The 23,606-nt window shown below is 33.4% G+C and overlaps 5 protein-coding genes across 6 annotated transcripts; 3 read left to right on the top strand and 2 right to left on the bottom strand.

Moving 5' to 3' along the window:
* Positions 1 to 31: 31 nt before the first annotated feature.
* LOC111003989 (protein AF-9) lies at positions 32 to 3,482 on the bottom strand. The gene is made up of 3 exons (XM_022274784.2): positions 3,324 to 3,482; positions 3,013 to 3,203; positions 32 to 2,901 (listed from the first exon to the last, which is right to left on the bottom strand). Exons 2-3 carry the CDS (start codon positions 3,194 to 3,196, stop codon positions 863 to 865), a joined length of 2,223 nt encoding a protein of 740 aa, XP_022130476.1. The 5' UTR covers positions 3,197 to 3,203; positions 3,324 to 3,482; the 3' UTR covers positions 32 to 862.
* A 1,149-nt stretch (positions 3,483 to 4,631) lies between these two features.
* Positions 4,632 to 8,674, top strand: LOC111004009 (coiled-coil domain-containing protein 22). Its single transcript, XM_022274809.2, has 8 exons — positions 4,632 to 4,787; positions 4,854 to 5,025; positions 6,085 to 6,349; positions 6,604 to 6,854; positions 7,094 to 7,324; positions 7,532 to 7,671; positions 7,810 to 7,975; positions 8,228 to 8,674. The coding sequence occupies exons 1-8, from the start codon at positions 4,738 to 4,740 to the stop codon at positions 8,447 to 8,449; spliced, it is 1,497 nt and encodes a 498-aa protein (XP_022130501.2). The 5' UTR covers positions 4,632 to 4,737; the 3' UTR covers positions 8,450 to 8,674.
* Positions 8,675 to 8,976: 302 nt separating this feature from the next.
* Positions 8,977 to 9,534, top strand: LOC111003984 (39S ribosomal protein L34, mitochondrial). Its single transcript, XM_022274778.2, has 2 exons — positions 8,977 to 9,170; positions 9,235 to 9,534. The coding sequence occupies exons 1-2, from the start codon at positions 9,130 to 9,132 to the stop codon at positions 9,449 to 9,451; spliced, it is 258 nt and encodes an 85-aa protein (XP_022130470.1). The 5' UTR covers positions 8,977 to 9,129; the 3' UTR covers positions 9,452 to 9,534.
* An 85-nt stretch (positions 9,535 to 9,619) lies between these two features.
* LOC111003993 (solute carrier family 25 member 46) lies at positions 9,620 to 12,273 on the bottom strand. 2 transcript variants are annotated; one of them, XM_045628134.1, is made up of 8 exons: positions 12,132 to 12,273; positions 11,635 to 11,859; positions 11,443 to 11,540; positions 11,185 to 11,363; positions 11,040 to 11,096; positions 10,712 to 10,927; positions 10,426 to 10,633; positions 9,620 to 9,997 (listed from the first exon to the last, which is right to left on the bottom strand). In XM_045628134.1, exons 2-8 carry the CDS (start codon positions 11,804 to 11,806, stop codon positions 9,713 to 9,715), a joined length of 1,215 nt encoding a protein of 404 aa, XP_045484090.1. In that variant the 5' UTR covers positions 11,807 to 11,859; positions 12,132 to 12,273; the 3' UTR covers positions 9,620 to 9,712. The 2 variants fall into 2 exon arrangements, with proteins under 2 accessions (XP_045484090.1, XP_022130480.1); XM_022274788.2 differs by lacking the exon at positions 12,132 to 12,273 and having other exon boundaries at positions 11,635 to 11,986.
* Positions 12,274 to 12,743: 470 nt separating this feature from the next.
* On the top strand, positions 12,744 to 23,541 carry LOC111003988. The gene is made up of 13 exons (XM_022274783.2): positions 12,744 to 13,125; positions 13,206 to 13,357; positions 13,438 to 13,658; positions 13,919 to 14,065; positions 14,239 to 14,359; positions 14,526 to 14,640; positions 18,488 to 18,611; positions 19,088 to 19,273; positions 19,963 to 20,016; positions 20,397 to 20,838; positions 21,937 to 22,046; positions 22,760 to 22,879; positions 23,388 to 23,541. The coding sequence occupies exons 1-13, from the start codon at positions 13,080 to 13,082 to the stop codon at positions 23,467 to 23,469; spliced, it is 1,920 nt and encodes a 639-aa protein (XP_022130475.2). The 5' UTR covers positions 12,744 to 13,079; the 3' UTR covers positions 23,470 to 23,541.
* The last annotated feature ends 65 nt before the right edge of the window (positions 23,542 to 23,606 follow it).

The following is a 23,606-nucleotide window of genomic DNA, read 5'->3' as shown; positions in this document are numbered from 1 at the left end:
TAAATATTCTAGGAGAATTAAAACAGAAAAATAAATGTTATACACTCTTATTTATTTCTTCGAAATACCTACATATTTCTTGTATTTATAAATAAAAAATAAATTACGTAACAAACACATAAGGCATTAGAAAAAGCCAATATTATTATTTTCTAATCACAATTATAGTCTTAAATATATTCCTATTTTATTCAGTGTAGATTTTATAAATAAAAGTGCCACTATATTAGATTATTACAATTAAACATATGAAAACATAATAATAATGTTAGAGAAGGGAACTTATTTTCAAATTGTTGCCAACATTATCTAACTAGCATCTTATTTATGTCATTAAGTGTTATAAACTAATAATTTAATAAAATTCACTTTAAATAAAATGATATTAGCCTCGGATCACTATGACCATGGAGGTTGAATATATCCACATATACCAAGTGTTCAACAGCATTGCCACATTCATGGAAATGTTTCATATAGCTTTAAATTGTGAGTGACTAACAAAATCATTATTTTTCTATTTACAAGTTTTTAACTGTATTCATGTGGCGCACTTGTTAATTACTTAGTATATCAATATTAATATAATAATGTACAAAATATACAAGTTTTTAACAATCTTTCAACAGTCTTATATCTTTACTTTTCTATAAAGTATTGCACTTAAAAGTTTTCAAATATTTAATGTTGATGCATATTATCATGATTGAGATTTTATTCTTACTATCATAAAATATATATTACTACAGAATATAAAGTGAAACACTTATATATATCTTCCATATTAGGATTATGATATCTGATATTCAACATTATTTGAGAAGATATTGGTGTAAAAGAGTTTACAGAATATCAATAACAACTAACACCCAACCAACTGTATAAGCTGTTGAACAGTAGAGCGGTCTAACAGGCACAGATCAAAGTCAAATGTCTGGGTTGTCACTTCATACCTACCAGTCTCTGCTATTAAATTTACCACTCTCTCTAGATCCTCATTATTTTTGATCATCATAATACGTTGCTGTAGGCCTCTTAACTGTACCATATAGTCAGGTGACAAGTCACCAGGTTCTGCATCTTCACCTAGGCTGCTTGAAACACCATTGTCTTGCACTTTCGTCTCCATTGATGTAGATGCGCTACTCTCTCCACAATCAATTTCACTTATAACAGGGACAGAATCATTTGGCTTTGCAACTTTGCGATTTTCTAATTCTTCTGCCTCAGCTTTTCTCTTACGTCGCTTTTCTTCTTTCTTTGACGACTTATCTTTATGTTTTTTAGATTTTTGGACTGGTGGATTCTCAATAGGTATGAGAACTGGTACTGGCTCTGGTTCTGGCGGCTCGGGCTCTGGGGTTGGCTCACGTTTTACAACTGGTTCAGGTGAGAGATGTTCTGTTTTTATTTTTACATCATCATCATCGTTTATAATTGAATTATCTGAATCTGAATGACTGCTATTAATGTCCTCAGTTCCAATGTGAATAGTTTTAGTTAACCCACTTTTTGAGCTGCACTGTGATGCTGTGTCTATAGATATTGGTGATGCAAGTTCTGGTATATGACGCTCTCTAGGAGTAGGTGTTTCTCTGTGTTCTACAACTTCTACTTTATTTTCTTGAGTTTCTCGGACTTTCTCATGTTTACGTTTTTTTTCTTTACTGCTCTCTTTGTGCTTTTCTTTTGATTCATCACGCTTTTTATCTTTCTTCTTATGTTTATGTTTTCTTTCAGAGTCACCCTTCTCTTTTGTTTTATGAGAATCCGAACGCTCCTCAACTTCTGGTGGAGGAGGGGTTTTTCTCAAATTTTCAATTGAAAATTTATTGATTGGTTTTTCTGATTTTATTTGCCTCTCTTTAATTGGTGAATCTTTACATTCTTTATCTTTAATAACTTCTCTTGATTTTGGTAGTTCTTTAACTACTTCTTTTGGAGGTTCTAAATCTTTAATTTTATGGGTCTCTTTTTTATGGTCTTTCTTTTCCTTTCTCTCTTTGTCCCTGTCATGACTTTTCTTCTCTTTTTTCTTTTTTTCTTTTGGTTCTTTTTCTAGTTTTATATCAGGAGGTCTTTCTTCTACTTTTATTTTTTTGTGTTCAAAGTTATCTAAACTATGTTTTTGTGGTTTATACTCTTCTTTAATACTTTGAGCACTACTAGAACGTGGCGCTGGGCTAGGAACTTTGCGATTTGGACTAAGACACTTCTTTTTAGGTGGCTCTGGTGAGGGCGGCTTCTCACTGACTCTCTTACTTGTTTTATCTTTAGATTTTTCTTGCTCTCTACTATGGTTTTTTAATTTTTCAACTTTTTGTTTTTCCCGTTCTTCTTTAACTTTGGTCTTATCTGGTTTACTCTCTTTATGTTCATGTTTTGATTTCTTATCAGAACTTGACCTCTCTTTGTCTTTCTTTTCTGATTTAACTGGTTGTGCACTCTTTTCCATCTTCTTTGGTTCAGGTGAAACTTTAGGAGGTTTCTGAATAGGTGCTCCAAATAGTGTTTCAAAACTACTTGCTTTTAAAGGTATTTCATCTTTATACTCTTTTGTTTTATGTTTTTTTGTGTGTTCAGAAGAAAGCTTTGGTTTGCTAACAAGTTGTTGCTTATCATCAGTAAAAGAATCTCTACTTCTGCTTTCTTGATCAGGATTTGTATAATAAGCATTGTTACTTATGGGAATTCCTCCTCCTTTTAACAATTTTCTTTTAAAGTCATCATTGGGATTTTGAAAAATGTAGCGATCTTTAAGAAAAGCACTTTGTTGTAATGTCAAGTCATAAGTAAATTTAATTTTTTTTGGCTCATCTTTATTTTTTAAATATATTTCTATAGGAAAAATGAAGCCTGCATAACCTGCCTCTTTTATCGTAAATGGAGGGTCTTTAACAACTGAAAAAATAATAATTCATGTTATCTTTGGTAATTTATTGGTAAACAAGAGTATAAATTAATAAATATTATGAAACTGAACTACTGATCAAAATTAAACTAAGCAATTACCTCTTCGGGGTTTGGGAAAAGTTTCGTGTAGAAGAAACACAACTTTGTCAACAAAGTGACTGATATCAGCACCTTCTTGGCCTCGCACGAAAACTTCCCAATCATGAGTAAATCCCTCTGGAGTCTTCTTAGATTTCATTGAAGCTTCATGTCCTATTTCGAAATTAACTTTTATCGCGGACATCGTTATCCTGAAATATAAACAAAATATTTGTAAGTCGGTAGGTATTTATAACTTTCGTTATCTACTTGTAATGTAATTCTATAGCGTCAAATAATACAACTACATAAAAAGCGCTACCGACACTTACTATATTTTTTATAATATATTAACAAATTAGTTTTACAGCAAATACCCGACAGCGATATTCCAATCATTCACACTTTAAAAAATTTATTTGATGACAAAAATATTTTTTTAGCGCCCTTGTTATTTTTATCCGCCATATTCAATGTTCAACATGCACAATACAAAGTTACCACAGAGAATCACAATCACAACACATAAACTTTTTTGTTGTGGATGTTGGTGTATCTACTAATATCTATAACCTTAACTGTGGACGTGAACGTGTAAATAGTAATCAATCTTAAAGGAAGTTAATACAGCACCGGCCTTGGGCCTCGTAGGTGCTGTGGAGCGTCTTCGCTCTCGCAGCACTCATTGTTGTGTATCGGTGGGGCTGGGGAGTCCCCCCACGACGGCACTAGGTCGTTCACTGGACTCGCGGTCATACCACACCGGGTGAGATCCCCGCTTGACCCGAGGGAAGCCCAGCGAGGGACCTGCGGAAGAAGTCTTTTGTGCGCGCCGATTTGCCGGCGGGGAAGTCCCAGCCCATTTGTTTAGAATTAGTTGTGTGTGGATTCTTCTTCTTCTTCAAGTGCCACTCCATTACTGGAGGTTGGCCGTCAGTTCTCTGAGCCGCGTCTTATCCTGCGCCAGATGCAGCAACCCCTCCGCACTCGCAATACCTGTCCACTCCCTGACGTTGCGAGGCCATGACTTCTTCCTTCGGCCAACACGCCGTTTTCCTTGGATTTTACCCATTATTATTAGCTGAAGGAGGTGGTAGCGGTCATGGAGCAACACGTGGCCCAGGTACGCAACTTTTCGCTGCTTAATGTTTCGCATAAGCTTTTAGTGTGGATTCTGGCGGTGTTGAAAACCGGAGGCGTCCGCACGCTCAAACGTGCGTCTAGCCAGCGCGCCGATGAAGACATCCAGGCTCTCCTATTTGAGGTCTCGTTGGATCGAGATGAGGTCGGATGTACAGTTTGTTAAGTGGCAGTTTGCGCTTTATTGGCAGCGATGACTGCAGCACAGGGCGTAGGCTTGCGGCAACCACCTTTGCGCGGCCCGTGGCTGCAGCGGTATGATGGCGCATTGTAAGGCCTCGGTCCAGTGTGACGCTTAGGTAGGTTTCTTTGGGACGCCACTGGCCCTAGACCGAGACGAACCTGTGCACGACTCCTGCCGCCTGCGCAATCGTGTATATAACACTATAGGCTAGTACCTGTTTCAACACTCAGAGGGCGCTTCATTTGATCGTTCCAAAAATTGCTCGAGTGGCCGCTCTTTTTCTCTATACTTAATCCTTATATTACTCTTTGCATAGGAGTTAAATACGGGCTAGATTCAGATATCATTGTTTTGTTTTATTTTTAAATTAATGTAACAGTTATTATTATTATATATAAGTAAATTACTTCAAATTTACAATAATGGAAGAAGTGGATTCGATTATTATACACTTTCTCCGTCAGTTAAATGTGTAAGTAAAATTTAAATACACCTTATAATACATATAAGTTTTTACCTAATTTTATAATCTTTTTAGTAATATCAATGAGGATGTAAAAAATTTATGTGATATACCAGTGGAAACTATAATTGAAGCAGCGGCGCAGTGCATATTAAATATAAATCCAAATCTTAAAGTGCCAATAAAATTACCAACTGGAGTTTTACAGAGAATAGGAGTGGCTACACAAATTGCGACCTCTTGCAAGGTAAAAGGGAACCATGCTAGTTATTATAATATTATTTTATAAATTTACCAATTACTTGATTTATGTACCATGATGCTTAATGTTCTAATGTAAAATTCAAAGTCACTTAAATGTGAATTATTAAACAAATTAATATTTTTAAAACTAATATAAAAATAATTAAAATCATTTTAAAAATTATTCTCAATAAAAATAATTAGATGAATATTAATGGCTTAATATTGGAATATTTCTAATTATTGAAAATCAATCATCCATTACGTTCACCATACGTAAATAGAACGCTTCATGATATCACAATACTATATTATCGCTACTTTATATAGTTAATGTTGGTAGGTGCTGCCCACATATAATTGTCAATGATGCACTACTTTTGAATTTGGATTATGTTTTGCTTTTCAGCCACAGATGAACCAACAACTTGCTCCATCTGAACATTATTGGCAAACTCACATTCGATCTGTTTAACGCCATCATTAAAATCTCGCCATTTAACTGTTTTAGTTAACAATTTATCTTTATTCTCAGTGTAATCGAAAATCATATTTGTTGGTAAATTCGCTTCAGCCGTCCCATAAAAATATACAAAGTATTTATTTCCATTTGGTTGTTGCACTCATGCAAGCTACGCTGGATATCCTTTCACTTTAGGGAATAAAAAGTCTCCTGCTTTATATTCCCGAACTTTTTTTCCCATCTTCATTACTAATCAAAATTGATATGTTTTCATAAATATTAATATTCACAGAGTTTCACTTTTCAATTCAATTCAATTCAAAATCATTTACTAAATATTGAATAACAAGATTAGAAGATATTAACTTAACTAATTTCTTAATGACATGGAAGAAATTTGCGTTTAAGATACAGGCTAGGCCTAGTTCAAATGCTAGTACTCATAGAGAAGTATATTATGTATAAGGTTAACCACAGTGAATATTGTATATAGAATGTAATGTTTATATGAAAATAAAGTAAAGTTAGATAAGTACATATAATTAAAAGAGTTCACATTCCATCTCCACTATTATGCTTATCATACTTTTCATATTGTAGGAATTGGGCTTCAAAAATGATGTTGGCTATCAAACATTCCTATACTACAATGAGACTGAACTCCGACAAGTATTTATGTTCTTAATTGAAAAGTTACCCAGTGAAGATAAAAAACCTAATGTGAAAGTTGTCCCTTCTAATAAGAAACAAGAGATCTTGCAACAAATTAGTTTAAAAATAGCTGAAGATCTTAACACTATGTGGATTCCGCCTTGTTGTAAAAACCCTTTAAAAATGTCATTTGGTGACTACATTTATCAAAAAGGTATACCATTTTGTAAGTGTTTGAGTAGCTTACAATCTAAATATAACTCCTATAAAGACAATACATATATATATATATATATAAGCCGGTAACAGCCTTATAATCATCACAATTTTTATAACTAAAAGTATTTCACATCAAGATACAATCACTCACCTATTTCATTCAAGAATAGTTATATTTTAAAAAGGTGAACCTTACATTTCTACAACTTTTTAAATACTAGATTTTTTTTTAATATTTCATGTAAATAGAAAAAGGAATTGATAAAAAGCTGGATGACAATATTCTTATTGAAAAATTAAAATGCTTACAAAACATGAAAATTGAGAACACACCTATAATTGACCAAACAAATATGGATACAAATTCAAATAGTGAAATTCAAACAAAGAAAAAGATTAAAGAAAGCCTCAAAGAATTGAAGGAGACAACAATTCAATTGAAACAAAAATTGGATATGCTTACCAGTGAAAGAAATGTAATGGAGGTTGAATTTTCTCAGGTAAGAATTTTGAGATAAAAAGCCTGGTTTGTCCAGAAACCCCCCATCAAAAGCAAAAGGATTTCCTGTGTCTGTTTCTTTAATATTGATTTTCAAAGGTGATGAAAACATAAAATATTATTTGCTCTATAAGCAGTGCCTATATGTGGCCAACATATTTTATGTACACAATTTGTGATGAACAAAGAGCAGGAGTAGAGTATATTTCATATAATTTTTTAATAATTTATTAATTTTAGGCTCAGAAAAGCTGTGAACGTGTTGATTCAGACTTGCGGAACATAGAGAATGTGTTGAAGAGTGTTGGTATTACTGATATTGACTCAGAAAATTCGGTTGATAATCTTTTAGAAATTATTCATACAAATTTAAATAGGATGCATTGTAAGGTGGAGGACTTAACATCAAAAAACCTCTCTTTGAAAGTTGATATAGAAAAGTTAAAATCTGAAAAAGACTATTCAGAACTGGTAAGATAAAGTTCTTAATTAAGTAATTTACTTTAAATATATTGCTAGTACAGCCTAGAACCCACATTGCATAGATTATCGGCAATATAATTACTATAATTATTGCTGAAAGCAAACATCATCTACAAATGACAGTAAGAATATAAATTACTGATCAATAAGAATATTTGCATTTTATAAGATTCAAAGCATTTTCATATGTTTTAGTCAGAGAGAAATAATTGTAAAAAACATCTTATGGATTTAAAAGAAAAAGCTAAAGGTGTTAAAGATGAATGTGAGAAAAAGGAAGAGTTAAGAATCCAATTAAAGGCAAAATATGAAAAAATGAAAGGGGGAAATAAAAGGTAACTTTTTATTCTTTCTCTCTATTTCATAATGCATAGTTTCTGAAGTTTAGATAAAATATTTGATTGCTCCGAAGAAAACCCTATAGCTATTTTTATATTGTTTAATTTCTCATTATTGAAATAACAAAATTACAGACATATATATACCAAAAGGATATTAGAAATAATTGGTAATGTGGACAAACAAAATATGGAAATAAAAAAGGTTTTAGAAGATACAAGACACTTACAAAAAGAAATAAACAGTCTTGAGGGCCAACTAGGAAGGTGTTTCTCCATTGCAGATGAAACTCTTTTTAAGGTGAATTATTTAATTTAAATGTTCTACCATGGTAATAACTGTTTCATGAATGTTTTCAAAATTAAAACCAATATAAATTCCTAAAATTACCAATTCTTCTAAACATATTTAATATAGAGACTGCCAGAAGTAGCCTAATCAAAAACAGTACAAAGTATTAACTAAGTTTTGTATATTTATTCCTATTTCCTAATCAAGTAAAAATAGTAGAAACTATGTAGTTGGATCCTAATATATGTTATGATGTTCTAGGATGCTAAAAAGGATGATCAAGCAAAGAAAGCATACAAACTACTGGCATTATTGCATTCAGAATGCAATACGATTGTATCACTTGTTAATGAAACTGGAACCCTCGCAAGGGATATTGTCGATTTAGAAGATAATATTAAAACAGAGAAATCAAAACAAACTGAAAATATACTTCAAAAAATTCAAGTAGATTTAGCTAATTTACAAAAAGAATCAAATTAAAACTTAATAATATACGTCTCATTAAACATATAATAACAACTGCTTGGAATATAGGTATACAACAACAACAAAATATCTTTATTCATCTCGTTAAACAACTACTTTATTAGTATGTGATTCGTACTTAAATAAAATTTCCAAAAAACACAATTTATAAAAAAACAGGTCATCAGGAAGGTACTTATTTCCTAAAATGTAAGTAATTTTGTATAAGTAATCGTTCAGAATCGCGATATTCCCGCGCGGTTTCCGCAACCCAACCGCCAGAAAATAGAATCGCGATATTCCCGCGCGTTTCTATTACTATGGAGTCTTTATTATAGTTTTGTAAATATTGTAGTGAAAATGTTAATAATATACCCAACCTTAATCAATTTTATCTCGCTAAGCGCTAAAACACGTTTATCTCTTTTTTTAAACTTACTCCGGTTCTAACCTATACAGATAGCTATCTCATTCATCTGTGTCCTTTACTTCCTACTCTGTGTTTACTGTTTTAAGTTTTGAACCGCAACTCGTAAGTCATCTGTCACATTATCAAATAATCGCTGTAAAAATTTGGTTAAACCTGTATTAATTTTTTACGTGAAATATATCATTGCTAACTTTGTAATAGACGTATCAGACGCTGTAGAAAGCCAAGTATATTGTTATTGGATTGAGTGTATCATCTTGAAATCATGTTACACCGTTTTATTTCTGCGGTAATTCAACCATTTAAGTGAGTATATTTTTTTAACAATAACGTTATTTTAGAGTTATAATAATTTAGAACTACCTTTCAGACAAGGGCTCTTGGGTCAGCTACCCAGTACTAGCCTAGTAAGGCCGGAATCATGTTTACTGTCTTTAGTACGCACAAAAGTACGCTGTTACTTTCCTCGTCCTAATGAGGTAAAAAGAGTTCGTCGGCATGGCTGGGAAAAAAGAATGTCCTCACAGAATGGTCGCAGGGTTGTTATGAGAAGACTTCTAAAAGGTCGTCATGTACTTACCCATTAATATTTTTTCTATATTAGAAGTATAATATTAATAATATAGTTGTATAAACATTAGATTTAGAAATTAAACCATATTATTTTTAATGATGATCCTTTTATTACTTATACTTAAGCATGAAGGAAATCTAAAAAAACACATTAACAAAACCCTTACAAATATTTAACAAATATAGATGGGCTTTAAAACTGATAAAAATTAATAAATTATGTAGTAGAAACATAAACTGAATATCAAATTAAATATATTACCTACAATATGCTCTTAATGAAATAAATACTTCTGTTGTGAACTAACAGTCTCTTCAGAATTAGGTGAGTTTACTGGTTTTAAAAGGTTGGACATTTCAGAAACTACAAATGTGGTAAATTTAATTATGGCAAGATGAGCCGCCAACTGTAACACCAGTGCACCAAAACCTTTGTACAATCCTCCAAACCCCTCTTTGGATATTGTTGTATTGTAACAATCAATGAAGCCTTCATATCCTGTAAGGATTGGTGTAACTGCTGTACCTGCATCTAAGTTGTCTATTATGGTTCTGGTTCCCTTTAATAAATAAAATCTTATTAAATACAGTCAAAACTGTTTAAGTCATTGCACCACATACATGATTATATTGACTAAAATCAAAGGTCCAGGCCGAATTATATTGTAATAGGTAGTTAATAACAACATCATCAGCCATTACAACTATCATATTTTACGACCAAATACGAGTAGTCCCTTTGATGTTGTTATAACAGATTTTTATATATTGATATGATTGTAAATATTATTTAAATACCCAAACTTTAAAAAAAAGCTTTGATAATATTCAATATATCTCACAATCAATACTGCCAAGCAAGTCGTACCCCAGGTATAAACAGTAGGACAAATTAGTTAGGGAGCATAGGCTCCCTTACTAATTTGTCCTATTATATTTATTATATATATTATTGCTACAAAACAATTTGAATAAGAAATCTATTTACCTGTATGTGCAACCTGTGTATTATAGTTTCTACAGGATAAAAAATTATCTCCATGGCAATGAATGAAAAAATGTTTGCCTTTAAATTTAAATCCTCTATTAGTGGATTAGAAGTTTTTGCCTTATTCACATCATAGCTTGGACTGAGCTCATGTCTATGTCTCTGTTGAAACTGCAGTACCCTCACTGTTATGCTCTTAAGAGTTATGCTAAAAGAGATATATTATAAAGAAAATTTGCTCACAGCTGGTGATAAAAATTGCAGATATGAATTTTTTAATACATACTGAGCAAAATACTTTGAAATCCCAAATGCTACAGTTGGCAAGACTATTGCCCAAATAGGCAGCATTCTTCCACGGCTGGGGGTACCCCATTCTAGTATTCTCATAAAACCTTCTCTAAACACATCAAGAACTGCAGGCTTGTCACTTGCTATATCACTCTGTACAGTTTCAACTAAACTTGCAGAGTAGAATGGAGTTATTACAGCTAAACTAATACTGAAAATGTATTCAACCAATTTTTATATTAATGAAGCTCAATTTCCTACAATAGCAATAGCTGCTTTTTTATCTCTTAAGTATTAAAAGTTATAAATATTTAGTTTCTTACCATTTCAGGGTCATGTGTTGAAAAAATTGTAAAATAGAGCCACATTTGCTTATTTCTCTGAAAGAAATATTAGGAATAGTAAGAAGCGACATTTCTTTAATATATTAATAAAGAACAATGTGGTATAATAACACTAATATCTTACTTGGGCCATCCTGTTCCTTTTGAAATAACATCTTCTATAGCTAAATTAAGGCCTTTCACTATACAAGTAGAACCAATGCCCTTCCACAATGTAGTACATTCCTGACGCCTGTGTAATCGCACCACCACTGGTAGTAATGTATAGGGAACAATGTGGTAGTTTTTTAAAGTATTATGAACCTGTTGGTAATATTAGTTTCATTCAGATTAAGAAATATTGATCAAAATATTAATGCATATATATACATGTTGCACATACTTGACATTGCCTCCTTAAAACAATAAAAGGATGGCTAAGTAAGTTTTCTGTTACCAAACTTGCAACGCTGATTGCTGTAGTTACATATGTATTGTTCTCTAAAATATTATATGATTTAATAAGACATGATTAATGGAAGTATTTTATTTACATCTATAACTAATATATATATTTATGTAACATATTATATACCTTCTTCCGAAATGTCATCCATGACCAGAGGAGGTCCTTGATATTCTTCATTTAACGGAGTATGATATCCATATATTTGCTGATACCGAGTATCATAAAGGTCGTTCGTTTCTCTATTAGGATCCAGTCCATAGGGTCTGTTATAATTGTTATAATCACCAAAACCCGCCATTAATATATCTTTAACAAAGTGTAGGACCTAAGTACATATCCACCTTATTATTGCTGTAAAAAGGAAAACATCTTAACATTTACAATTTATCTGTAATGTAACACGATAAATCTTTATCAGAAATCAGCAACTATTTTTTATAAAATAAATTTCTGGGTGTTTCAAAAAAATTCTGTGAATAGTAATATAGAAATAGTTACGGAATAGTTGGGTCTTTTAATGTTAAAAATGTCGTTACGCCCTCTGGAGTTCAGCTCCTGCACTATATCGACTTTATGTGGAAAAAAAGTTCATTTTATTACTTTATTTTAACATGATTTTATACCTGCAAGTAGATTAAAACTGATTTATCATAAAAAAATCTTTAAACGAATACTTGTAAAATTGAAAAATGTGCTGTCGTGATACAGGACATGATGCCCCATGAAAACACCTTAATATTAAGAAAAAGGTAAACTTCCGTTTACTAGAATTTTTAATAATATAATAGTTATTTTAGAACTAGGCTCGAGAACTGACTTGTATTCATAATCTTAAAAATGAATACAAAAAAAAATTAAATTGATGCGACTGCGATCTGCGTAGAGCGGTGCCAGTGATCAGGTAGGTAGGTCAGTGATGGCAACTTGGAGATTTTCCCCCAAATTTAGGGGTAAACAAAATGTCTTGTGGGGATTTTACGAGATACGTTTATTTCGGCTCGCTTGATACAATTTTTTTTTTCTTAAAACCGTATGATTCTTTACAATTTATTTTGAACCCATCCAATATACTAAACCGAGTATTAACTCTAAGCGTGTCGTTATAATAATCCATGATCAAAAAATACTCTAATACCACAATTTCATATTTATTGAATGGATCTTTATTGATATTTGAAAATACTCAAGGGGATTTTAATTTATATTAAGGAGTATTTAAATTTGGTCCTAGGGGAACACTCCGTAGGAGTTGGCATCACTGGATAAGCCTGAAGCCATAAGGTGTTCCTGTTCATCTTCATTGGCTTAAAAATTTGAAAGACGATGGAATTATCTGGCGCCGGAGCTTCTCACTTCCTATTATATTAATGTACTTTTACTATATTCTGGGACTAATTACAAAATCCATTACGCATGACAAATTTTTCTCAATTTTGGCAAAGTGGGATTATAGAGAGAGAATTTCTTGTTCCGCTTGCCACTGACGATCATTTATCGATTTGAACATATGTATAGAGCAAAATCGTATATTTTCTTAGGCGAATAAAATGTTAACTTGATTTCAATATAAAATGTTTGCGAAGGCTGTGTTGTGCTTAGTGGCTATACTTGAATATAGTAAGTGTTTTTACAATAAAATAAACAAGTGGCAAAAATATATAATGTTAAACCTGTCAATACAGATTCGTTATTTTAAGGTACAGCAGTACAAGGTGAGTGCACTGATTTACACGGACGGACAGTGACTAATGGCTTGCATTACATCCCCGGTCCAGATACTTGTACACTTTGCATTTGTGATAATGGCTTGCCCAGGGTATGCAAAGCAGTTTTATGTTCGCCACCACAGGTACTTCTGAAAACATAACAATGCTTCGAAGTTATAAAATTGATATGCTAGTATAGTTCACAAGTTCCCTTTGATTTTAGGACTGCCGTTCCTTTCGTGTTGGAAGCACTTGCTGTGAATTCATATGTTTGGATGATGTTGTAAAGCCTTCAGAAGCTCATGAAGCTAATTTTAGACTTGTGGGTGGTGGTGTTGGAGGCATAGTTTTGATCACTATTGCCCTTTCAGTTTATAGAGTTCGGAAACAGAAACAACGTCGCCCACCACATATTGATGATAGGGGAAGTTTAACTAGTATTGGGTAAATTTTAAGTTTGTTTCAATTTTATTTTACTACATTTATACACAAGCCATACCAAAATAGTATGGCTTGTGTATAAATCTTATAAGAGACAAAGAAAACCAATAAGCATAGTGATAAAAAGGGATCAATCACCATGTGAAAATTCAATACTATTTCTCATATAGATAAGCTGGCGAATTTCCACTCTCATAGCATATATTATACGTATGTCAATTTAAAAAAATATAACATCACATTTACCAGTTTTGTGCTTTCAGGTATATAAGTGGTAGTATGGGATGTATGGGTGGAGCTTGTGAGCCAGTGGCAGGTGCATGGAAACCTCCAGGTCATTATTTACCTCGAGGTGAAGCTCCACCTCCCTATGACGAGGCCATGGCACAGTGCCGCTCAGATCAGATACGGTAATAATATCATATGTACTCCTTCTATAACTACTTATATGATAGGTTATATCTTGTTTTAACCCCTTCTTCTAAATAACTAGGTTTTATATAAATAAGATGTTGCAAGTTCACATCAAGGTGTTTAAAATCTAAATGGATAAGGAATCAATCAAGTTTCTACCCATTTGCAGATTTGGTGATCCAATAATGCGGTCAGCATATTCTAATAACTTAGAACCTATTGCAAGATCTGAAGATTCCATGCAATGTGTGGGACATGGATATGTAAATCTCACTCGGCCTGTTTCTCAGGTGAGCTGTTTAGGAGATAGTTAAATAAGAGGTTGGTTCGTATTCTAGCTGTTATGCAACAACTAAGTTGATTTATTTAAAAGTATTATGGACACATCATAGCACTCTTTGATTTTACCTTAAAATGTTTTTTTTTAAATAATGTTAAAACATAAATTATTTAAAGCTGCCCAACACACAGAGCTGCTTTACAGCTCCCTTACTTCAGCCGGTACACGCCCCAGAAGCAAGAGATACCAATATCATCTCACATCATCCTTTGGCTCCACCTATTGGCAGAGGTGAGATATTCTAAAATTAGTACATAAGAGAATTCACAAATTTAGTTATAAGGTTTTTTCTGAAAATTTAAAAAAAAAACTATTTGTCAAAGGAAAAGTATTACTAATGGTGTTTTTCAATCTAATTAGATTCAGGTTCTTGGGATCAGATTAGTATTTATTCTTTACCTAATTTCTTTATATAATGTGATATTTTTTATTCTTATTGATCATATATTCAACTTCATCAAAATAATAAATCCAAATATATAATACAATAATTTATTTCTTCTATTATTCATTTTAGCCTATTATTATAAAATGTAAGTGTTGTTGTTGAATAAAGCAAGTGTATATTATATTTAAAACGCCCCGCCGGGCGCCCATGACTAAACGGTTAAGTAAATTATATATTTGTTTATGGGCCATTCTCTACTAACTGGAAACTTGTCTATTGACAGTTGTCCTAACCTTTTTTTTCTAAAAAATAAAAATATAATATGTTAAGTCGATAGATAGTTATAATATATAAATATTTAAACAAGAAACCATCGTAATTTTCCCTTATTTGTCGAATTATAAGCAATTTTGTGAAAAAACGCGGCAGAGGACTGTTTTGCCACCCAGAGGACTGTTTTATCTACCCAGATACCAGTTTAAGTCAATGTTTATATGAATAAAAACACAATATATTAAATGTAATCAAATAAATTATCTTCTTTATTAAATACTGTATCACATACAGAAATATTTATATTTATTAGGAAGAAATTGCGAGTTTCGCTCCCTGAGTAACAAATTAAAATAATTATAATCAAAATTAAGTTTAGGTACTAAGAATCAGCCTTGTTTACTTATCAATGCAGACTAATTTCTCAAAAACAGGTACAGGTATATTAAAATTAAAAAAATATTCGTTTCCCTTTTAGGGCAATATCTGGGTTTGGCAACTTCTTTAATACTTGGTCAAAGGACACATCAGAAACATCATTTTCATCGACTCTGAACGTGTGTCCTTTGTCATCACAAATTTTTAAGAAGGTTACTGTTAGTTCGCCTTCTTCCATATCTATCTTATTAATTACTGCAGCATAACAATATTCAGTGTTTCTTACTAGAAATTTAACCAAGACGTAATCACCGATGGTGTAATTCTGTTGGTTAATTGAACTAGGTCCAGTTAGTGCAGCGTCGTCGTCGGTCTTCATTGTGGGATCCTGTGAGTTGTCCATGTTTTCATTTTCAGAGTCTGTGTAAATATCATCTACGTTAAGTTTTGTCTTGTTTTTGTACTGTAACGCTCCTAAATTAAAATGCTGGCACTCGTCTTCACAATTGCAACTTAAACTTTTCATTATGAGTTTAGCGCATCTTGGAGCTGATTCCAGAGGACTTCTTAATATTTCAGCCTTTATTTGATGTATTTTTAGAGTGCCATTAAAGCTGTCTAAGTCTAAGTCTGCTGTTGTCATCATTTTCATAAAAGATTCGTACAGTTTTTATGCAATCAGATGAAATTTTGTCTTTGCGAGTCCGAAGCTTAGGTACTAAAACTGATTGACGTGCTGCCTTTTGAATTGTTTTATAAGATACAGCACTATCTTTGCTTCGCCATAACTTGTACTTGTGAATTAGTTTACCGGACAAGACTTTTCCGAAAATTTGTTTTTCTTGGCAGGTTTTTAAATTAGAGTAGTTTTCTTTCAGCTGTGCATTCAACACTTCACCGAATAGCGCCTTTTTGACTACTTCTCTGCGAGTTTCTGGCGAATCACACATTTTGATAAGTTTAGTGTTAGGCGTGTCTACATTTTCCTTTGTCTTAGCTTTTTCCAAACGTTCTAATCTCTTCCTATACTTCTCGGATTTTTTTTTGTAATACTCGATCTTTTTGTCTTTATCCTTTATAATTTTGTCACGTTTCTTTCTCGCATTACGCTTTCTCGCATTACTTGCATCACTTCGTGGAGTGGTCATAGGACTCATAGGTAGTATTGATGGAGAGACAGAACATTGAGTAGGAGGAGAACCCTCGGTTTCGGGCGTATTTTGTCGTCCAAATTGTTTGTAATTTCTTTCAAAGTTTTTTTTTTGCGCGATAGGTAGCACAGTGCTCTCTCCACTCTTTAGTTACACCTTTGTGTTCACGTCGACTCATATCTTTAACTAGCTTTCTTGTGCCTTTTTCCTTCTTCCTTTGGTAGTTTCGTCGTTCTTTTTCCTTCAATTGCTCTCTTTTTACAGGGTCATTTTTTAGCCGTTGATATCTTAACCTTTCAGCAATTCTTTTCTGCTCTTTTATTTCTTCTTTGGTGGCATTGCGTCAATACTAAAACAATAAAATAAACTTTCAAAATTGAATTTAAAACGGTAGGGTTTAAAAACAGGTAGTTATTAGGTACATATTATTGTATATTTCAAAATCCATAATAATAGAAAACAAGACCTGAATGAGCGTGGCATGCCTTTGTAAGAAAGAAAGAAGCTGTCGACAAACAGTAGGTTAGTGCATACTATAAGGAATATTAATAAAATACACGGACGTCAAATAAAACAGTTCTCTGTTACATTGAACAGTTCTCTGTGTTATAAATTTCCAGAGGACTGTTGCACAGAGGACTGTTATTTTTACGTAAAAATGTCATACCACGTATGAGTTTAAATATATAACTTCATAACACTGAGACAGCTTTAAATTATCACACTAAGCAATTTTTTGTTAAATAAATATAATTATAACACATAAAACACCGTTAAATAGACTTACCAGAGGAATGTTCACTCAACACTACAGAGACGTGGCTACCATACTGATGCGGAGTTGTCACTGCGCAAAATGGCGGCGATTTGTTTAGCATGGCGACCGAGCAAACTTCACACTGTTACCGTTCGGTTTCAAGGGCAATGTAACCAGAATTGTCTTTAATATTTTTGTGGCGCGACATTCAAATTATGACACAGGACTGTTCAAAAAATGTCTGGACAAAATTCGAACACTAGTTTTTAGTACTAAAAAATTATCTAAAATAGTAATTGTTTTTTGTTCACATGCATCAAATATTCTTTATGTTCTTATAGTGTTCAAAGATTTACTTTTTTAAATGGAACTTAGAAAAACCGAACCGACTCATACTCGATCCGGAATTAGGACATAACAGAGGACTGTTTTTAGTGGCCTTTAGACCGAATTTATGAAATGATTATGATTCTAAATATTGATTAAGCTTGACTCCTTAATTAACAGGTTTTATATTATGTGTTTTAATAAATATAGCTATGCAATAATATGGCCAAAGTAAAAAAAAAATGCTTGGACCATGATTTTCCTGTTAGCAGAGAAAGGCCCTTATAACAGCTGACGCGTGTGTATTAAAAAAAACCACAGTGTAAATAGTCTTAAATGTCTTTTCATACGTAGGAAAATTGGAGTAAAAAACAAGAAAAAAAATATCACAAGATAAAACAAAGAATTCTGTGTTGAATAATGCAAAAAAAGATTTTTGATCAAATGCTGAAGCATAATGAACAAGATGTCTTTTGGTCCTTTGCTGCCGTCGTTATATTGAACTTTTCCTTAAATAATCAATGTGCGAGGACCTGCAAAAGTCTTTAGAACTAACATGTCCGAAAAAATATTTTATTTAGAAATTACAATGAGTAATTGTGTTTCTTAAAAATTCTTGAGCCCACAGGTTTACAACTCACAAGGTCGAGACACACCTAATGTGTGTAAACACAATTTGTGTTTCACATAATAATTTTAATAAGTCATATTTATTTTTATTGGTTATGCTCCCAAGTAACTAGATTTTTTTACAAAAAACACTAATATATACTCACTATTTCAAATAGTATTTACAATTGTCAGGGCTGTTTCGCCTGACTGGATCTTTGGGTACGATAAGCAATCGTGCGTTGAGTCTTGCGCGTGAAGACCACGACCGAGAGAGGCCCCATAATGTTCCCGGCTTTTACACCACACACACTGCGCTGTATGTATAGACAGTTTTTTTTTTCTATTTCTATTGCAAAATTGTATGCTTCTCATATGACTTTTATAGAATAACTAGCGACCCGCCCCGGCTTCGCATGGGTGCAATGCTGATACTAAATACACTACAGAAAAACTGTGTACAATACTTAGTACATTATTTTGATAAAACTCGTAGGGTTTGCAATGCCTGCGTTTGCAATGTAAGCGGAAAAAATGTAATTATTTACGACATCACATTAGAAACCTCAAAAATAACAGTACTTCTCCACTATTAAATGGATGTTATTATACATATAAACCTTCCTCTTGAATCACTCTATCTATTAAAAACGCATCAAAATCCGTTGCGTAGTTTCAAAGATTTAAGCATACAAAGGGACACAGGGACAGTGAAAGCGACTTTGTTTTATACTATGTAGTGACTATAAAGACTTAATTATAATTGTGGTGCAAGTTTTCATATAAAAATTGCAGTCATCGTACGATCCCGCGAATATCGACGGCCAGCGAGACGAGCGCAGTGGAATGTTTTACTCGGGGCGAGCGAGCTTGCGGAGATGTGCGACGATCCTTCCATCGGCCCGAGCCACCCAGGGATCGCCATGAACGGATTGATCGGATTGACAGACAGACACACGCACATCCTAGGAGTGTGCCCAGGTAATTTTATAGCCTAAAGCGAAAAGTTTATGTAAAAGAATTTCATATGATTCAAAATAATAAAATGCGATATTTTTATACTCATTACAATCAATTAGCGGTAACTTGTTTTCTTACTTGGGGATTTTTTTTAGATTGTATACGGTCAGCGGGTAGATATTAAGCCTATTTAATTATACGAGTGTTAGCAATTATTCATGTAAGCTGTGTTTTTGTTTCACGTTAATAAAATAATTAAAACCGGTCTTATAATTTTGCGAAACACTACCAGCTCCTTCCACTTGATCGTTTTCAACGAAGACCAATTCAATCGACGACCAGTCACTTTTTGAGCGGCTTTTTCCTCTTAACCTTGCCTAGAGCTCTCTGCATCTTCTACTATCATTTACCATGTAGTTCAGAGGTTTTATCATCAGACTTCGACGTCCGTCGTTCCACAACTGAGTGTTTTTGAAGGTTTTAACCCCTAAGTTGAACCGGCTGCCCACTGAAATATTTCGGTAGTAACTCGACTTCAGGTCCTTCAAGAATAGAAAGTACCGATTCTCAAAAAGCCAATACTTGCGAGCCTTCCGGCAGTGTGATGACTTATCAGGAGAGCCTCCTATCCCTACTGTTGTTTAAAAAAAAGAAAAAGAAGTAACTTATGGACTATTTATAATTTCAATTATTTTATTCTTAAATTTCAGGAATCTTAATATCGCCTCCACTACTGACACCGAAATAAATTTAGACGACACTGTGTAAGTATTTATTTTAATTGTGTCGATTTAAATGAAATCGTTTATTTGCTATGCTAGTTGTATAATTAGATACATTAATTATGAAAATCCATACAACCAGCCATATATAAATAGGCATGCAAATGTTATATTAATCTTATGTTATATAATGCAAAAATTAACATAATGTCCAAATTAACAGGTAATTTAAGTTATCTAGAATAATTGTCAAACTTATAATCTAGATACTCGTCCACGCCCAAATATTTCGTGTGCTTCCAATACGCTAATAGGGCATTAGGGGTAATTCATGCATTGGGGCCATATATATATGTGTGTCTATTTCATAATATTATAGTAGTTAAAAAGAAAACATCTTATAACTTTTCGTGTTATTTTAGGAGTGTCAAATCTGGAGGCCGATCTCGTGCGCACAGTGAAGAGCAAGTGGTCTCTGAACGTGGAAAAGCAAGACCAGCGCCGCCGCCGCCGCTGCAAGCGCAGTCTTTCCAACCCCCGCCTCTCTATGTTGCTCCGATTTCCCAAGTAGCTCCAAGTTCCCATGCCCCGCCGACTTCCCATGCTCCGCCGACATCCCAGGCACAGACGAATGCCCATGCACCACCAACTATCCACACACCACCAACTATCCACACACCACCAACTATCCATGCACCACCAACTATCCACACACCACCAACTATCCATGCACCACCAAATATCCTTGCACCGCCAAAGTCCCACGCTTCGCCAATTCCTCATGGCCCTATTCAGCCGACAAACGCGACTCCGAAATCGAGTGCTTTGGCCCCTCAAAGTACTTTGCCGCTAACAGTGGATAAGGTATGATATAGATAAGGTACCCATAGAGTTCCTATAGAATTTTTTTTTTAATAATAATAATAAAAAATTTATAGGTATATTTTAAGGTACCCATAGAGTTCCTATAGAAAAAAAATTGATATATGATTTTAATCGGGCTTAGAAATTAACGAGAATTTTAATACATATGTCAATTTAAATAACTTTTATTTTGTCTAGCTACTGTTTTATTATGTCTGTATTCTGGTCGTGTTCGTATATCATAGCGTCTACTTTTTGCATGTACGCTTCAGTTGTTTTATATCTTGTCTAATTCTGTGATCCAAATAAAAAAAAAGTGTATGTTGATTAATTTATTATAGCTGTTATTCACATCACATAACTCATATATCACAGAGTTTATTTTGGTTGTTCTAATAGTTCTTTGTAAACTGGTTAACATATTGATGTTTTTTGTAACCCCTTATTACTTATAATTTTCATCAATAGTGTATTTTTCGTATGTATTTATAAGTGCGTGGCGGTCCTAACCTTGGGGCCCAGAGGGAGGCAATTTGATTTAAAGGGGGCTATTCGAAAATTAATATGAATTATTGGAAAATTTAATTCTACTTACTCTGTTTTGTTAACAATTTCCTACTGTCTACCTAAAAATATCATTTAAGTATCTTAAGTAAACATTTAACTTTTTTATATATTAATATAATTTTTTTATATCTAAAATTACGTATGTAACATTGGAATAAAACTTTTAGCAACGCTAAGATAGGGTATGGCATAATAAAGTTTGGGAAACACTGATCTATAGCGTTATTTTTTTTTAAAGAAAAACACTTTTTTAACGGATTATAGTTATGTATTATTGTATTTAAACTTATAATTATTTGTACATAATTTTAAATTTAAACCGACGTTTCGCGTGCTTTACAGCGTGCGTGGTCACGGTGACTGAAGACAAAGGTGTTAAATGTCAAAAAGTATTACAGCTGCAGAAAATGTTGTGTTATCTGTATTTATTTCCCCGGAGTTGGTATCGACTAAAATTATTTTTTTTACTGAACGTTTGCCTTAATTCTATAAAGGCATAGACAAAAATATAATAATAGACAAAAATTTCAGCCCTCATGCGGATGCAGCTACTCGGGTCGGGCGGTGCGGAGTGCGGGGGAGGAAGAAGCGGACGACTACCGCAGCGAGTGTGAGAACTGCAAGGCCACGGCCGATACTGGGTAATATAATATTTGACAATAAAACCAAGGCTGTATATTTTGCTCACTCAGACTTTCATAGTTTTATAAGTGTGATGATTTCCTATATATGTGCCCTGGCATTACATTTTGATTACTTATAAGCATGACGATTTCTTAAATCGTCGAAGTTACATCCCGAGAGATAGCCAGACGTAGGCACTGTCTTCGAATGTTGCATTCATTCGTTATATAGAATTAACATTCCATTATCTATCTCATATTCTATTGTTATACGCGAGTGGTGAATATGGAGTAAGACAAAAATCTTCTGTTATTTAAAGCCCCGATGATCCAGGAACCGTCCAAATCCTTTAGTTATAGTTATCATATTTGAATTACAAACGAAATGATTAAATAAATATATGTTTGTAACCATATTACTCAGAAATGGGTTTTTTTGAAACTTTTTAGTGTTTCGGTCGAGAATTACTCTTATATGTAAGAAATCGCCCATGTCAAAATTTTATTTATGGGCCAATTTTTGTTGAATCGACATTAATTTTCACCCTTCTAGCACATTTTAAATAGATATTAGTATTTTATAAATATTACCTTTGTTAAAAAAAGTGTTTTTATATCATATTCTCAATAATATGAAACTTTTTTTTTCTACCTAAAGATTTTATTCTATGGCGTCTCTCAGGCACAGAAGCTTTTAAAGTAGTAAACACGAACGTAATATTTGATTCCAGATGGGAGGAGCCCCCCGAAGGATGGGGCTGCGGCACCCAGACCCTGCAGCGCCGGGCCCCGCCCCCCGCGCCCCCGCCACCGCACACCGCCACTTTACCGCAGCCCGTCACTAGGCACGAGTGAGTATCTTATGTAAATTTGTTACAGAGCCTCGCATTCGGCTTGGAGACGCGCTCATAACCGGACGTGTTTACTAGTGTAAGATGTATGTCTGGAACTAATAAATTGTAACTATTGCGCCTGTAAGCAATTGCGATATCGGTATAAAACTGAAAATTGAATTTGGAATTGCTATTAGGAGTTCAGGAGTGCCAGCTCAGCATCGATTTTTTAAATCATCATTTAAGAATAGCCCTAACATAGACTTAATTATACAAGCTTATTTTTTTTTTTGCGATACGAGGTGATTTGCCTTCAGTGCGTGACACTCACCGTCCATTTTTTTGGATGTAGGACTTCCTCATGATGTTTGCCGTCTCTGTATTAGCGAGTGGTCAGTGCTCACATAAAAAAAAATATATTTGTGCATAGCCGTGTTTCGATCGAACTGTGGGTTGAGAGGCGCACACATATTAAACGAAGATTGGTCAATAATTTATTAAAGATATATAAATATTACTATTATAGACGGCCGATGGGTCAGCCGTCGAACTGGGAGAACTGGTTCAATACCATACCGGATTCAGACACCGAATCGGAGGAAGATTAATTTAATTTCCCAAATTCGAATTTAATTCTTACGAACGAATTTATTTCTTTTTGTTGTAACAAAAGTACAAAAGATTTATTTTAAATCGATTGGTTAAACGTTTCTCGCACAAAATTTTTGATTATTTACATTGATGT

Source organism: Pieris rapae, chromosome 5 (assembly GCF_905147795.1).
Source record: "Pieris rapae chromosome 5, ilPieRapa1.1, whole genome shotgun sequence".
NCBI classification, from domain to species: domain Eukaryota; kingdom Metazoa; phylum Arthropoda; class Insecta; order Lepidoptera; family Pieridae; genus Pieris; species Pieris rapae.
The sequence above is the reverse complement of the archived record's forward strand: the minus strand, read 5'-3'. Positions and strand labels throughout refer to the sequence as shown.